The sequence below is a fragment of the Mytilus edulis genome, chromosome 11, assembly GCF_963676685.1.
Source record: "Mytilus edulis chromosome 11, xbMytEdul2.2, whole genome shotgun sequence".
Classification (NCBI taxonomy): Eukaryota; Metazoa; Mollusca; class Bivalvia; order Mytilida; family Mytilidae; genus Mytilus; species Mytilus edulis.
This window is the reverse complement of record NC_092354.1, coordinates 82,944,192-82,959,599: the sequence shown is the minus strand read 5'-3', so window position 1 is coordinate 82,959,599 and position 15,408 is coordinate 82,944,192. Positions and strand designations below refer to the sequence as shown.

The window sequence follows — 15,408 nt, the reverse complement described above, 5'->3', positions numbered from 1 at the left end:
TAATGGACTGTGAAATTTTGGTAAAAACTTTAATTTGACACTAAAATTTGTGGGTTCATATTACGGTGTACCAAATATCAAGATGAGCGGACTTCAACTTCATCAAAAAAGTGGGACATAAAAATTGCTGATACAAACAATTCAAGAGTAATCTCCCTTAACCCTTGTTCTCTGACCTCCTATAATGGTTCAAATGTCATATTGTTCCATCCTACTGGGAAACAAAAAAGCAGATTTAGTGGTCTTACTAATTACCACAAAGGCATAGAACTAAGAAATGGACTGCTATATAATTATCAATAATATATCTACTCTATTTGATGTGCAATGATATTGATTGTGTAAGTATCAAACATTGACAATTAAAGCTATTCTATCATTCCATCAGTATTCTGAGTACTTTGATCATTATTCTAATGCAATGTAACATGTAAAGCTATTTTTGATTGGATGATGTCTGCCCTCAAATGGTTGAAGGTCAAAGTCTTTGGCAACAATGATGAATAGGGCCTGTTGATGATTCTGGGATACATAAATATTGAAATAAAACAGGAATATTTTAAATACAGAAATTATTACATGCATTATCATTGTGATTTTGTCATTTTAGACGAAAATACGATTTAGATTTTTGCGATATTGAGAAATAACCTGTTAATTCGCATAATTTTTTTTAAATGTGAGTTTGAATTCTTGCGATCATAACCCTGTCGCATTTTTCGCAATAATAAAAACAGCGCAATAATTTCTGAATTTACAGTAATAATATTGTAAGTAAAGAATTGACTCTTTCAATTATAATTTGATGTTCACAACTGTTAAATCTAGCTTTGCTCTGCTCGCTGATAACACCTTTCATAACCATTAAATCTCTAACTGACAGTGGTAACTCTTTTTAACTATTCCTACTATTCCTTAAATAGAGCGAGACCTTAATATTTACTATGATGCATGACAATGATGTACAAAAATGATGATATGATTGGTTGATCACTTCTTGATAAACATCCAATGCAAATGTCTATTGTGTATCTCGACCATGGTATGATAATATATATAAGCTATTTAAGCTATTAACACTACTGAAACTATCAAAAAGGATGATGACATGTTCATGCAAATTCTTTTTCTTTGTAGCAGACGACAGACATTCAATGTGGCACAATGACTGCTTTGTGAACAATGATGGCATGTATTACACAACAGCTCACATGGAGTTTTTTTTTCCACCTGTCCATAGTGAGATTGGCCACAGAGGGAAATAACTTTGATATAAATATTTTATTTCACCTTTACACCACAGGAATAAAATAAACAGTACTAGTGCGTAAAATAAGTTTTCTAATTATTTTTTTTTTTTTTTAAATCTGAGATTAAATTTGAGTGGTCAAGAGTGGACAGTCCAGTGTGGACAGGTGAAAACAACAAAATCCACAAGAGCTGTTGTGTAAATAATTTTAAGGTCAAGAGGTCAAATGATACATAGAATAGAATGACAAAAGCAGCATGGCTAAAAACTAAAAGGTTGTCATAGCAACTGAGGAAACTACAGGTGACATACACTTACCACCATCATCAGCTAAAAACCACAAAACCACATCAATGTTAGGTAAAACAACAAAGGACTTGTAGTTAAGGGATATTCTTTGTCATTGCTAAAGACAAAGCAGCAAATTATATGTTTTGTGTAAGTATCCATTAAGAAAAGTATACTTGGAATAAACTTAAATGTTAACAAACCTGAAGTTTTTCTTGAACAGTTATTTAAAGTTTTAATATTTTTTAAAACATAAATATAGCCTATACGTACAGACAGGCTGTACAAGTACTGAAGATTCACTTGTTTTCTTGGATACACATTTTTGTGGATTAAAGAAAATTAGAAATGTATGGATACTGGATTTCCTAACAAATTTTGTTTACAAATCTATAGCAAATTCGTATTGAGTTGGATATTTAAAACCTTACGCATAAAATCCACAAAAAATTATCCCCCCTTTGTAAATAGACAATGGAAAGACATAGACACATAAAACAAATTTAATAACAACAACATAAACTTAACAATATAACATATACAAACATTAAACAATATATCAACTAGCACCATATGAGTATATTATATATATATATATTTATGGGTGAACTTGGAAACTTGCAATCCTGGGTCAATTATAATCTTGATACTGTGGATTCATAATAATAATTCATTGGATACCAATTTTCGTGGATTTCGTGGGTACGGATGAACCACAAATTCAATTGTTCAACCAATGACAAATATTCTAAAGTTTGGCAAAACCGTGAAATAAAATAACTCTGAAAATTTCCAAGTTTTGTTTCATCCACGATCTGGTATTAAACCACGAAAATAAATGAATCCACAGTATGCAGGATTACGTAGAATCGCGATTAATGATTCTGGAAGTCGTGATTCTGGTTCACTTCAAATCTTAATGCATTAACCTGGATCACTTAAAACTCTTGACTTAAGATTTTGGATAACTCAAAATCGTAAAAATCATCAGGAGCTGTGCTTTTAAGACAGACAGATTTATAGAACTGTCAAATGTTATATGATACTATTCAGAATAAAATTTTAATCTGACAAGCTTCTAGATTTTTTTTTCCTTCTTGCTCAAACATACATATAATCTCAGAAATGTTTTGCATCAGTTTCCAATTCCACTTTTACAATAGCTATACTACGACTACACTACAATTTCCTTAGCAACCTTTTGAACCAATCAAAAGGCTTTTTAGACTTACAAAATATAACATCTTCCCAGTGATCCTTGCCAAGAGACTTGGACCGCCGGGCAGTTTTACGTTTAAACAAGCCCCTCCCCACTTTAGCCGGTGAGTTTTCTTTGTCTGCTTCAGATGTCTGTTGTGTTCCCATAATCTCGTCTGCTCTGTAAATCAAAAAGACGCTTTATTATATCACTGACAATCTAAGTATCAATGTATTATTTGCTGTTTTGTCATTGTTTTTTCAATTTTTTCAATGGCATTTTCAATTTGTTTTCTCCCCAGAACTTTCAAACAGCACCAGGGAAATCAACATAGCACTGGTTTTCCAACAAGTATAGCACACCATGACCACTATACATTCTAATTTAAAATCATCCAAGATAGCACCATAGTAGAAAATATAGTACCAGGGTACCATTGTGCTTTTTTGCCCTGGAGTGAACATGTTTGGTATCTTTTTTCTTTTCTTTTAATGGTATATCATATGCAGTTTTTATACCTATGCAAAGTTACAAAATTCAGGTATGTAAACATATAAAAAAGATGTGGTATTGAAATAGCTAGGTATGGATGCAGATTATAGAACACTTCAAGTTAGCAATAATGGAAATGTTCTTGGTTATATTTATCCATGTTAGTTTTTGACTAGTACAGTAGTTGACTCATAGTTTTTGAACGCCTGTCTGTTGTTGAAGACTATGGTATTTTGGTTGGGTCTTTTTTTGTTGGGCTGAAAGTCCTTTTATACTAAACTATCCATTCTAACAAATAGCAATAAATTGTACGTAACAAAAGTATATGACATTCATCTTCAATGACAACAAAATTACCTTGTTCTATTAGGAATGATTCCCTTTTTGTTCTCTTTATTATTTTTGCCAAGTGACACAGCTAGCCATGACCCTACACTTCCTCTAAATAGTGTATCCTTGACCAGGAAAATATCGCCGTGGTTTATAGATAATTCTCCTTGTTCTGCAGTTTCTAACGAAAAATGAGCTCTGAAAAAAATGGAAAACATTAAGATCTTTTGTATATACATATTTCAAATAAATCGATATTTTTATCATTGATGTTGCAGTTTTATATCTATTTTGAAGTTTACTTTTTGCTTGATGGTGTTAGTGTTGCTGAATTTTAAGTTTTCTATGTTGAATTTTTTGGACTTCTTTTCTTTGTGTTTCCAGTTTTTCTCCGACTTTTCAGTTTTGTATCTTCAGGCTCTTTGTAATAGTGATTAATAAGAAATACAGAATATTAATTGTACTATTGTATTTTGATACTGAATATCATCAAGCTGAAACCTGCAATATGTCTAGACAATATTTTGGTTTATTTGTTTAGTATATGATATTTAGTAAAACTATTTACACATACACAGCATATGAAATATGTGTATTTTATGATCCATTATAATGAGTCCATGCATTGTTAATTGTTGCTTTTAGACTCACTTATAAAAAGTTGTTTCATTGGCTATCATATCACATCTTTTTTATGATTCGTGAAAATCAAACTCTCTTAACAGTTTCAGTGAAAATAAAAAGAAACTCAAAAATTCAAAATCAAAATTTGTCACTACCACCATATTTTTTCAAGGAGGTGTGGTGGATTTGACACCACATATCAACTTTGTAAGGACTTAAACATTTGAGCAGGGTCGGATAGAAATCGACATTTTGCAAATGAATATCAATACATCTGTAAACCCTTTTCAAATCTCTAGGGATTACTATGGATAAAATTAATCTTTTCCTGTGGATCTTAATGTTCCAAATATAATTAAAGTCATACACATGTACATGTATGCTAGGCCTTGTATGAGGTTGATTGTGTTACACATGTACATGTATGAGGTTGATTGTGTTACACATGTACATGTATGAGGTTGATTGTTACACATGTACATGTATGAGGTTGATTGTGTTACACATGTACATGCATGAGGTTGATTGTGTTACACATGTACATGTATGAGGTTGATTGTGTTACACATGTACATGCATGAGGTTGATTGTGTTACACATGTACATGTATGCTAGGCCTTGTATGAGGTTGATTTCTATCTGAGGCGGCTCATAACTTTATGGACAAGTTACATACCTGACATAGAATGAATCCCCAGCCTCTTTACTGGCCATTATTCTGTCATATTCTGAAGAAAAAAAATAATCATATTTACTGGCTATCACATAATAAAAATTTTAAAGGTCAAATATTGTATTAAGTGTAAATCAAATGATATTTTCTATGACAAACCAGCATATATTTATCTTTCAAATTGAAAGGCAAGATTCACCACAAAATCATTGCATACACATTAAAAAAAAAAAGGCAAAAAGGCTTTCATCCTTGTTCTTTATCTATCAGCTATTTCCGGATGGCCCATAACAACTTGTTTAATTTTGCCTGATGTTATGCCCACTTCGAAAATAGTTTTAATTTCCTAGATTAATTGACAGCACTGTAAGCACTGTTGGCTATTTCATATCAAGTTGATAGTGTTTATTTTCATTGTTGGAGAAATAAGGGTAATCTTCAGTAGGAAATATTGCAAGTTATTTAAGATCACAGTTGAACGCACATTGCTAGGAGTAGGTTTGACCTCAGGTTCTTGATAACTCAAGATCATAAAATCATCAGATAAGTAAGAACTGTAGATTAATCTGTTAGTCAAGACAGCAACCAAGGCCCCAAAGTATTGAAATTCATCTAGATAAAACCAAGTGTTAACTTTGCCTTTCTGTCATATTAAGTGTGCTTATTCAAAAGGCTTTGCCACAATTGGTCAAAATGTTTTTCAAGTTGTAGTATGAGTTTTATCTTCTTAAACTGATCAACTTAAAATGTTTAGCCCATAGCTAGTAAAAGGTTATTATATGCACTTAAAAAACAGTTTCAAATTTTTTGACTTTATGTAAATATAAATAATGAAAATACCTTCTTTTTTATAGTGAACTTGCATCTGAACTTGACCTTCCAGGCTTGTTAAATAGGTCACTGCTTCCTCTCTGGATAAACCATGAATTTCTTTGTTGTTTGCCTGTAAAATTGTTGTTCAAAAGTATTTAATTATCACAGTTTCCAAAGTATACACAAAATCCTACAACTTTGCACAAGCAGCAGATACTTATAATCATATGCTTGGCACTTTGTCAAAATATACAAAACTACAAATAACAAGTTCTTAGTACAAAAATCATTTAAAAAGCATCTTTATGCCATTAATTAAATCCATCTACTTTTAATTCAGGGCTATTCCAGAAAAAAAATGCATGGGGGGGTTGGAAGGCACATTGTATTAATAATACATGGGTGATGGGTATCAGAGCAACTTTTCACACTTTAATGCCATATAATTCTCAATTACATTTGTCTGGGTGGCGGGTGCTGACAAAAACTGCCTTCCAACCCCCCCATAATTTTTTTCTGGAATAGCCCTCACAAAAATATGGCAACGAAAACAATTGATAATCTATAAACTTCATAAACTGTTTACATCTGTCTTCAACAGCTGTATGTCCTGAATATGTATGAAAAATTTGTAACTGAACTTAGATCACACAATCAATAATTAGATGGAACCTGTATGCACATTCCTGAAGATTGAAAAACTATCAAAATTCCAGTGAGTCCCATGTTATATACTTACCAATAAAATCTCATCTCCTTCAGTGAGCCCCACATCAGCAGCACCACTGCCAGGCTGTACAGAGGCTATAAATATCCCTGTTGCATTCCCTCCAGCGAGCCTCAATCCTAATCCTAAGTCAGGCTGCTTATGGAAGAACACAAACCTTGGATCAGAGCTGAAATGAACAAATCCTTCACTATATTACTTCTGTATGGTAAATAACTGTGTTAAACTTAATATAGAGTTACCTGCCCTTATCTAATCATCAACATTATCTAATTACTAATTACTGAGTTTATTTACATCTGACTGAAGATTAAAACGATTGGTTAACAGAAGTTTTATTTACATCTGACTGAACTCAGCATGAATTTGTTAATAAAATTGAGATTGGAAATGGGGAATATGTCAAAGACAACAACCTGACCAATGAGCAGACAACAGCTGACGACCATCAACGCGTCTTCAACGGGATAGGATACATTTGTCATCTTCTGACTGACGATTACTGACTTGCTAACAAAGGTCACCAAGGTCATATAAAGTACACAAAGGTGAGAATACTTACATGATATCATTTCTCTTGCCGACGTATCTCCTACAATAAAGTAAGGTGATGATATCTAGCGTGTATAAATAAAGCTATGCAAATGTCTAAGTGGAGTTGTCATTTATTTTTACTGGTACAAAATTCACAATTAGCAATCACTACATTAATTGTAGCATTTAAACAAGTATGACTTATCAGGGTTGTTACAAAAAATACTATGCCCCCTTTCCAAGGATGGCCCTTTTTTTAACCCCAACTACCCACAGAAATAAAATAAATTTAGAACAACAGCATTTTGGAAGTACCAGTGTGAAATGTATGATTATAAGGATTTTAAGCAATTAAATGTATTTCTATATTTTTTGTGCTGTAGTGCTAGCATCATGTGTTATATATTCCTTTATCCAAATTTTCGTAGATTTCGAAAAGCTTGTTTTCTTCACCGTGCAGTTATATAAGAAATTGTCATGATGGAAGCAAAGTCGAAAAGCAAATACAAAAATGCCCTCAATGATCATTTGCAAATAGTTGTTTAAATTTTAATGTTATTGATACTGCAATAAATATTGGTCAAATTTACATTTTTATACTTAAGTTATACATAATTAAATCTTATTAGAAGTTAATAATAAAAATGTTCAGATCAAACTTAGTCATCATAACATTTATTGCAGCATTTAAACAAGCATGACTTAATATCAAGTGTGAAATGTATGATTATAAGCCATAAAATGTATTTCTATATTAAGGTGGTACCTAACACTACAGGGAGATAACTCTGTAAAGTTAGCTAAACGTTTTAATGACATTGTGTTGTAAAAGGAATATAAAGTGTTTGGTACCACCTTAAGTGCATGTGTGATATTCCTTTTGCATTGTGTGCATCAACTCTCTTGATGGTTTATACATTTGTTAAGGTTAATTCACATTTTTCTCTAATTCTGTTTTAATTAGGGCTGTTCCAAAAATAAATGTATGGGGGATTTGAAAGGCACTTTTTATTTGACACCACCATGCATTATTTTTTAGTTGGATATTTCCCTTATATGTTCAAGCAATCTTTCTTAAATAACCACCACCAATCAAATTTTAATAAAGTGCCTTCCAACTCTCCAATATGATAATTCTGGAAAGTCCTTATGAGCAACAATTTTCTTATTTCTTATTTCATTTTCTCCCTATTATCTGATATCAAAATTAGGAGATATGATTGCCAATGAGCTAACTATCCACCTAATACTGGAAATTCAAAAATTATTGTTATGTTTTTATTATTGCGAAAAAGCGACAGGGTTATTATCTGCATAATTTAAACATGCATTTTGACATTTTTTATATGAATTAAACTGGATTTTTCTCAATATTGCAAAAATCAAAATCGCATTTTAGTCTAAAATTAAAATCGAAATAATAACTGCACATAATAATTTCTGAATTTATAGTACTAATGGATAAGAATGTTACAAATTTTGTCCCTGATATGAAAATAAGATTTCAACCATTAAAATTCTCAAAGAAAATTGTTACTCATATAATGACCATAACCTGTTTTTTTTTAGTGTTTTTCTTATTTTTTTTTTAAATCTTGAACTTACTCGTCGTGGTGATGTCTCCTTGTTGGAGCTTTGTCCATGTGAGATTCTGGTCTGTCACTATAGTAACCATCATTTTGTGGAGGAGAATTGTAAAAATCATCGGAGCGTAATGCTTCTTTTCCTGGGCTTGGTGGTCGAGGGGGAGCATCTATAAAATAAACACATAGTTTAATATACAACATTAGAATAATCAGCATTAAGTCTGGAAAAAACTTCCAAAAAAAGTTGGATTACTTTCAAATACAATTCATTGCTTCTTGTCCGCCATTACTGGGTATCACAGAAATACCTGTAAAATGTTAACATCACAAGAGAAAATCTTTGATGCCACAAAGGAAAAGTGATTGTTGTATGATGTCAATAGTTCAAATGTCACAAATTGTCAGGATAATTATCACTTATTCCTGTCTAGTGGTTCAGCTGAAAACCCACTAGGTTGAAACTAATGCTAATTGTATTCAATGATTTTTTTAAATCCAATGTTATAATTGGTGACGTTCAATTGTCCTTCTTGTACTGTTATCATTTCTAGGTATATAATATAAAAATAGAACTTGATTAAACATTCAGCTGATTTTACAGAGTTATCTCCCTGTAGTGTTATGTACAACCTTAATTGACAAAATAAGTTAAATGACTTACTAGGGTCTACACCTGTTGGAAGAGGAGGCACTGGAGGTCCCTCATGGTCGTAGATATACCTCCCGTCATACCGGGCATGCTCACTGGGAGGGTAGGCTCCACGTGGAATGTCTTGTTTATATACCTCCTCCAGAGGCCCATTAGGGCGGTAGATGTTGACACTATCTATTTCACTTTTCTGTGTTTGCAGCGTTCCTTGCAATGTTCCATAACCAAGGGAGGCCTCTGTCAAAATAAAAATAATAATAATATAGCTGATTATAAGACGTTTTCATAAAAATTTTCAGAACCAGTTTATTCAGATTAAAACAATGTTTCTACCAAAATTAACATGTTGGATTTCAGACACTCTTTACATGTAAATAACTAAAAGTGATTTCATCAAAAATATTTGAAAGAAATTTGAAAATTTCCAATAATTAAAAAAACTTACAATATATTTTAATCCCCAGAGAAAAGATGAAAGGAAACCTGACTGCATTTTTTTTAAAGGAGTAGGTTCAGTAAGACCCCTTTTTGGCCCCAAATTATAGCAGTTTTACAAAATTGTTAAAATGTAAACCTTTAGTTATTTATTGGACAGTAGAATGCTTCTGCTACATAAATATGGGCTGTTTTTGACAATACAATGCACATATATCCGGTACTAGCACCATTAAGTCATGCTAAATTACTGAAATCCTCATAATTCTAGCATTTTAGTTAAATTTTAGACGGTTTTCGTGTAAAACGAAAGTGGTCGCATTCGTGTTCATCCTTAATATTGCAATGTAAGTTGTATTTTTATGATAATACATAACATATGTAAAGGTTGAGGATGAACACGGATGCGGCCACTTTCATTTTTACCAAAAACCATCTGAAAAGTGACATTTTTCAGCATATTAGGTAGATTTTTCATATTTGAGCTTGAATCGGATCGTTTTTAATGACTAAATCTGTTAAAATCTTTCACATAAACTAATTAATTCAAATAAAATAGACACTTAAGTGTTTAAAAAGTGGTCAAAATCTTTCGTCAGATGAACCTGAAATTTGAGGCCAAAATCGGTCCTTACCGGACCTTCTCCTTTTTGTGTGCAACTATGTTTTGAAAGCAATCTGTTCATACCCTTATTCCTTGCCTTCTATCCCCCTCCCCCCCCCCCACAATGTTTATAGCAAATCTTACCGTCATCCTGAAGCCTGTTTGTTTGCCTTCTATTCTCTAAGTTTTTCTTGGTAACAAACAGTTGTAATTTCTCCTTCGTCTTCTCAATAAGTTTTCTGGCTTCATGGACAGACAGGTTATCTACAGGGGTATTGTTAATCTGAAATACACAAATGGAGTTTAGTATGACTGTAACGTCCATGTTCAAGAAACTAGTAAACTATTGTATTAAGGGGCCAGCTGAGGACCACCAATCTATGGTTGTGGGATTTTCTCGCTGCACTGAAAAGCCCAGTTTATACAATGTTATATATAGAATAATATATGGCTTATTCCATAATAACATGGTGTATCAAGAGTTCTAGTTAGGCATTGAATAGAAAGACGGAGGGCTGATATTGACTGAGGATTTAAAGGTATATCCTGAAAATCTTTTTGAGAGTGTATAGGGTCACTTCATTATTTTTTAATTTGCCATTTTTAAGTAAAATGCAGATAAACATGATGAAGTTGAACAAACCTTTAATACTGTATCCCCTTCTTGTAATGTCCCTTCCTCTCTAGCCAGGGAACCAGAGTAAATCTCTTTTATAAAGAATTTACAGCCTAGTACAACTCCAAAATCTGAAACAAAACCAAAACACATCATTATATATATAAAGACAAATGTTAGATGAATTAAAACAAACAGCAACTTAGTTTAATTAATGAAAGTGTGTGAGTTTTTCATTTTTATATACTTAAAATTTTAGCCCATTTTTCTCAACTTTTTTATTATCATCATCAATGATATTTTAGCAAACCATTTTTTTCTATTCTTTACTTTTGGGCCTATTATTAACAATAATTTATACATTATTCATATATATTTATCAGCATACGACAACAGTAGTTTTTAACAATCTTGTCTACCCATGAGGGTTTTGCAGGGTCAGAAATTGGTTTATATATTCTACAGTCAAGTTAACATTTTGCCAAAAAAGGTTACCATAGTTATGACAATATTTAATTCTACAAATAATATTTCTAAGGTCTTTCCCCTACGTGAGGAAAGACATTTTTGTTTTTCAAATGTTTTTTTTTTCCTTTTTTCTTCCAACATTTTTTTGGCACGCCCTCCTACTGATTCTGTTGGAGTTATCAATACAAAATTTGAACTATCGATAAACCTCATCATGAAGTTTTGCCAGATGAATTTTTGTAAGATTTTCATCATCCCCTTTAGAAGTTATTTCCCTTTAATCGTCTTTTTTTTAATTTATTTACCATCTTTCCTATTCTTCTTCTCCAGCATAATTTTGAGTGGAGTTTCTGGGTCCATGATAGAGGCTACAACAACTCGTCTACGTATAACCTGTAAAAATACAAGATACCACAGGGTTAATAATTAAAACAGAATATGTCAAGGTCACAACAACTCGTCTACATATAACCTGTAAAAATACAAGATACCACAGGGTTAATAATTAGAACAGAATATGTCAAGGTCACAACAACTCGTCTACGTATAACCTGTAAAAGGAGTGAGAAAGATGATACAAAAGGTTAATAATTAGAACAAAATATGTCATGGTTACAACAACTTGACTGAAAGTTGTTGAGTCATGAATCTGAAAATGCATCACACAGTTTAGCTGACTTATATAAAACCTAAAATCCAATTTCAGAAATCCTTTTTATGTAGTTCTTGAGAAAAATGCAACCAAAACTATTCATGGGACGGACGGACAGACAGACAGACAGACTGACAGATGGACAGAGAGAAAGAGGTAAACCAGTATACCCCCACTTTTAAAAGTGGAGATATACCAATATCATAACATTACACTGAAAACTAAATTGAAGATTTGTTCCTGCTTAGTCTTATACTGTTTTCTTGTCTAAAAGATGTAACTTATCAAAATTTCAAAAACTTTAACCAAAGAGTGAATATTTGTGAATGCCGCCCCATACGCCGACATGAAAACAGAATGCAGGATCGCTATGTTTCGCTTTTTCAACAAAAGTCAAAAGCTCAACAAAAATCCACTAAAATGAAAGTTTTCCCTGACCTATGGAAATTTGTTTCCACAAAAAATAATAAATCAACAGCGTTTTTTACACAGACTGTGCTGGATTTCATTATTTCCAAGGAAACAACTGTCTATCAATAATTAAAAGACATGGACGTAAGTTACTTACTAGGTGGACTTTATTGCCGCTGTCTTTTAATACTTGTATAGCAGTTCTATGATCCACATTCTCCAGGGAACAACTATTCACACTGACAACTCGGTCGTTTATTCTGAAAGAGAAAAAAATATTCATTGTATTTATACAGTTATCTACATGATGTCAAAATTTTAAGGGAACTTTCATGATGTGAAGTAATGGTGTACAAACAGCTATAAGGTGTAGTTAAAGGGCCATTATTCATATTATATAGATTTAAGAAATTGTATCTAATGTAGTAAATTCCATCCATATGATCATTTACATTTTAACACCATTTTTTTCAAAGCTTTCCTTAACCCTTCTTCATGTCACAGCCAGTATTTTTTGGAAGGGTTCAAATTGTTTAACACTTGGATAGATTTAACATCAACTTTGATGTGTAATATAAAATATAACAAGAATGTGTCCATAGTACACGGATGCCTAATCGCACTATCAATTGTTATGTTCAGTTAACCGTTTGGGGTCAAAACTCTAATTTGGTATTAAAATTATAAAGATCATATCATAGAGAACATGTGTAATAAGTTTCAAGTTGATTGGACTTCAATGTCATCAAAAACTACCTTGACCAAGAACTTTAACCTTAGTGCAATGAACGTATAGAGGAACAGACTGACAAACAGATGCACAGACCAGAAAACGTAATGCCAATAAATGGGGCATAATAAATTTGACATTAATAGTGCTAACTGCCACCACATTTCCTCCAAATTGTGGATGTTATTTAAAGAAAGTGTTCTGGCAATAAAAAGTAATATCTACTTACAATAGTTTGCCTTCTGCTGGTCCCGCTTTTAGAACATCTGAGATAGCAATGGAGGGATCACCATTGGCAAAGTGTGGATTATCTACCCCTCCACTTACTGCTATACCGAAACCAAAGCCTGGTACCTGTCAATATAGAGCAAAGGATAATGATGCAACTCATACACTGGTACATATCAATATAGGATATTGTTCTGTTGGTGTGAAGTAAAACTAGATATCATTGAGATGGGAGCCATCTCTGTGGGCCCCGCTGTGAATAATGTGCATTAAAAAATTGTATCTTTACCATAAGACATGGGTTTGTCAACTGAAATCAAAGTTTTTGACCTTGACCTTTGACCTAGGAAGTTGTAAATAAATTATGACACACCCTTTGGTGTTGGTTTATAAACATGTCAAGTATAAACTTTGAAATGATAACGGTTCTCAAGATATAGAGCGGACACGATCTTTACCATAGGACATGGGGTTGTCAACTGAAACCAAAGTTTTTGACCTTGAACTTTGCCCTAGGCAGTCGTTCATAAATTATGACACACCCTCTGGTGTTGGTTCATATACATGTCAAGTATAAACTTTGAAATCATAACGGTTCTCAAGATATAGAGCGGACACGATCTTCACCACAGGACACAGGGTTGTCAACTGAAATTAAAGTTTTTGACCTTGACCTTTGACCTAGGAAGTTTTACATACATCATGACACACCCTCTGGTGTTGGTTAAAATGAATGTCAAGTTTAAACTTTGAAATCATAACGGTTCTCAAGATATAGAGCGGACACGATCTTCACCACAGGACACAGGGTTGTCAACTGAAACCAAAGTTTTTGACCTTGACCTTTGACCTAGGAAGTTTTACATACATCATGACACACCCTCTGGTGTTGGTTAAAATGGATGTCAAGTATAAACTTTGAAATCATAACGGTTTTTAAGATATAGAGCGGACACAAAGTTAAAGTGTTACGGACGGACGGACGGACGGACGGACGGACGGACGGACAGACGGACGGACGGACAGACGGACGGACGGACGGACAGACTGATCACTATAGGGCGACCCGCCTTAGTCGGCGGGGCCCTAATTAAGCTGCATTGAGATACACTGGCTAATAATTTTTTTAAAGAGTTGTCTTCCCTAGTTTATGAATCTTTGTGGTAATATCCTACCCTTGTTAATAATACTTTACAAGAGTTATCTTCTCATGAAAATTTTGTCTGATTTACCTTACCTTGTAAGTGAATTTTTGTTACAGCAAAATGCATTTAGTGTGTAGGTAAAGAGGTAATATCTTTGACTAGCTTGCTTGTTAGCTTAACTGTGAAGTCATTATAAGGTATGATATACAGACAGATAGACTAGTCTACTTTTAAAGGAGTGTAGTATATGTAATCTAATGACTTCATGGTTCAGCTAGTAAGAGAAAGTCCTCGAGTGTATCACTAACACAAGAGCCAGTACCATAGTATGGTATTGACATGCAATATGGATATTGTTTGATTGAAATTTGCTGTAAAAAGATTAACAAATCATTTCAAATTCTCTCGTGTACTGGTTAAATGTATTTTCTGGTTGTAACTAATTAATTAAGGTCTTTTTTTGTTATCAGCTCTTTCACATTTGTACAAGGTTTTGGATTTTTAAATATTTTTGCCTCAAACTTCACTAAAGGGACATTAATTGTCAAACCATGCATCAGCTGCAGTAAAATTGGTATCGTTTTAATATGTTATTAGTTATTCACTTACCCTAGTTAGTGATACTTTATGAGTTTCCCATACAACTGTATCTCCACTCTGAAAAAGGAAAAAAATATAAGTATAAGATAGACTAACTACATGGACAGACAACAAGATTACAGTTTTTCTCAATACTCCTTACCTCCAAAAAATGTTTTCAGAACATATTATCTAAACTACTGTAAATTCAGAAATTATTGGGAGGTTTTTATCAATGCAAATAATGCATTCTGATATCAAATATAGATATCTGTACATAGTTGAGACAGAGACTTAGATACTGTTGGTCTGTCTTCTTAATAATGCAATAATTCAACTCCGATAACAATGTGTACCCTAAAGATTATTCATTTACC

At 32.8% G+C, this 15,408-nt stretch overlaps 1 protein-coding gene across 19 annotated transcripts in view; it reads right to left on the bottom strand.

The window, feature by feature from the left end:
* The window catches only part of LOC139496443 (tight junction protein 1-like), a 100,174-nt gene that overhangs the window by 36,419 nt on the left and 48,347 nt on the right, over positions 1-15,408 (bottom strand). For 14 of the 19 annotated variants that reach the window (XM_071285041.1, XM_071285038.1, XM_071285042.1 and 11 more), the window contains 14 exons: positions 15,062-15,109; positions 13,309-13,433; positions 12,507-12,609; positions 11,592-11,679; positions 10,846-10,949; positions 10,347-10,485; positions 9,176-9,400; positions 8,534-8,681; positions 6,957-6,986; positions 6,407-6,563; positions 5,695-5,797; positions 4,858-4,909; positions 3,585-3,755; positions 2,770-2,915 (listed from right to left, as the gene is read on the bottom strand). In XM_071285041.1, coding sequence (XP_071141142.1) covers positions 2,770-2,915; positions 3,585-3,755; positions 4,858-4,909; positions 5,695-5,797; positions 6,407-6,563; positions 6,957-6,986; positions 8,534-8,681; positions 9,176-9,400; positions 10,347-10,485; positions 10,846-10,949; positions 11,592-11,679; positions 12,507-12,609; positions 13,309-13,433; positions 15,062-15,109 — 1,639 coding nt within the window. The remainder of the gene's footprint in view (positions 1-2,769; positions 2,916-3,584; positions 3,756-4,857; positions 4,910-5,694; positions 5,798-6,406; positions 6,564-6,956; positions 6,987-8,533; positions 8,682-9,175; positions 9,401-10,346; positions 10,486-10,845; positions 10,950-11,591; positions 11,680-12,506; positions 12,610-13,308; positions 13,434-15,061; positions 15,110-15,408) is intronic. The other 5 variants (XM_071285039.1, XM_071285046.1, XM_071285047.1 and 2 more) reach the window with 1 other exon arrangement.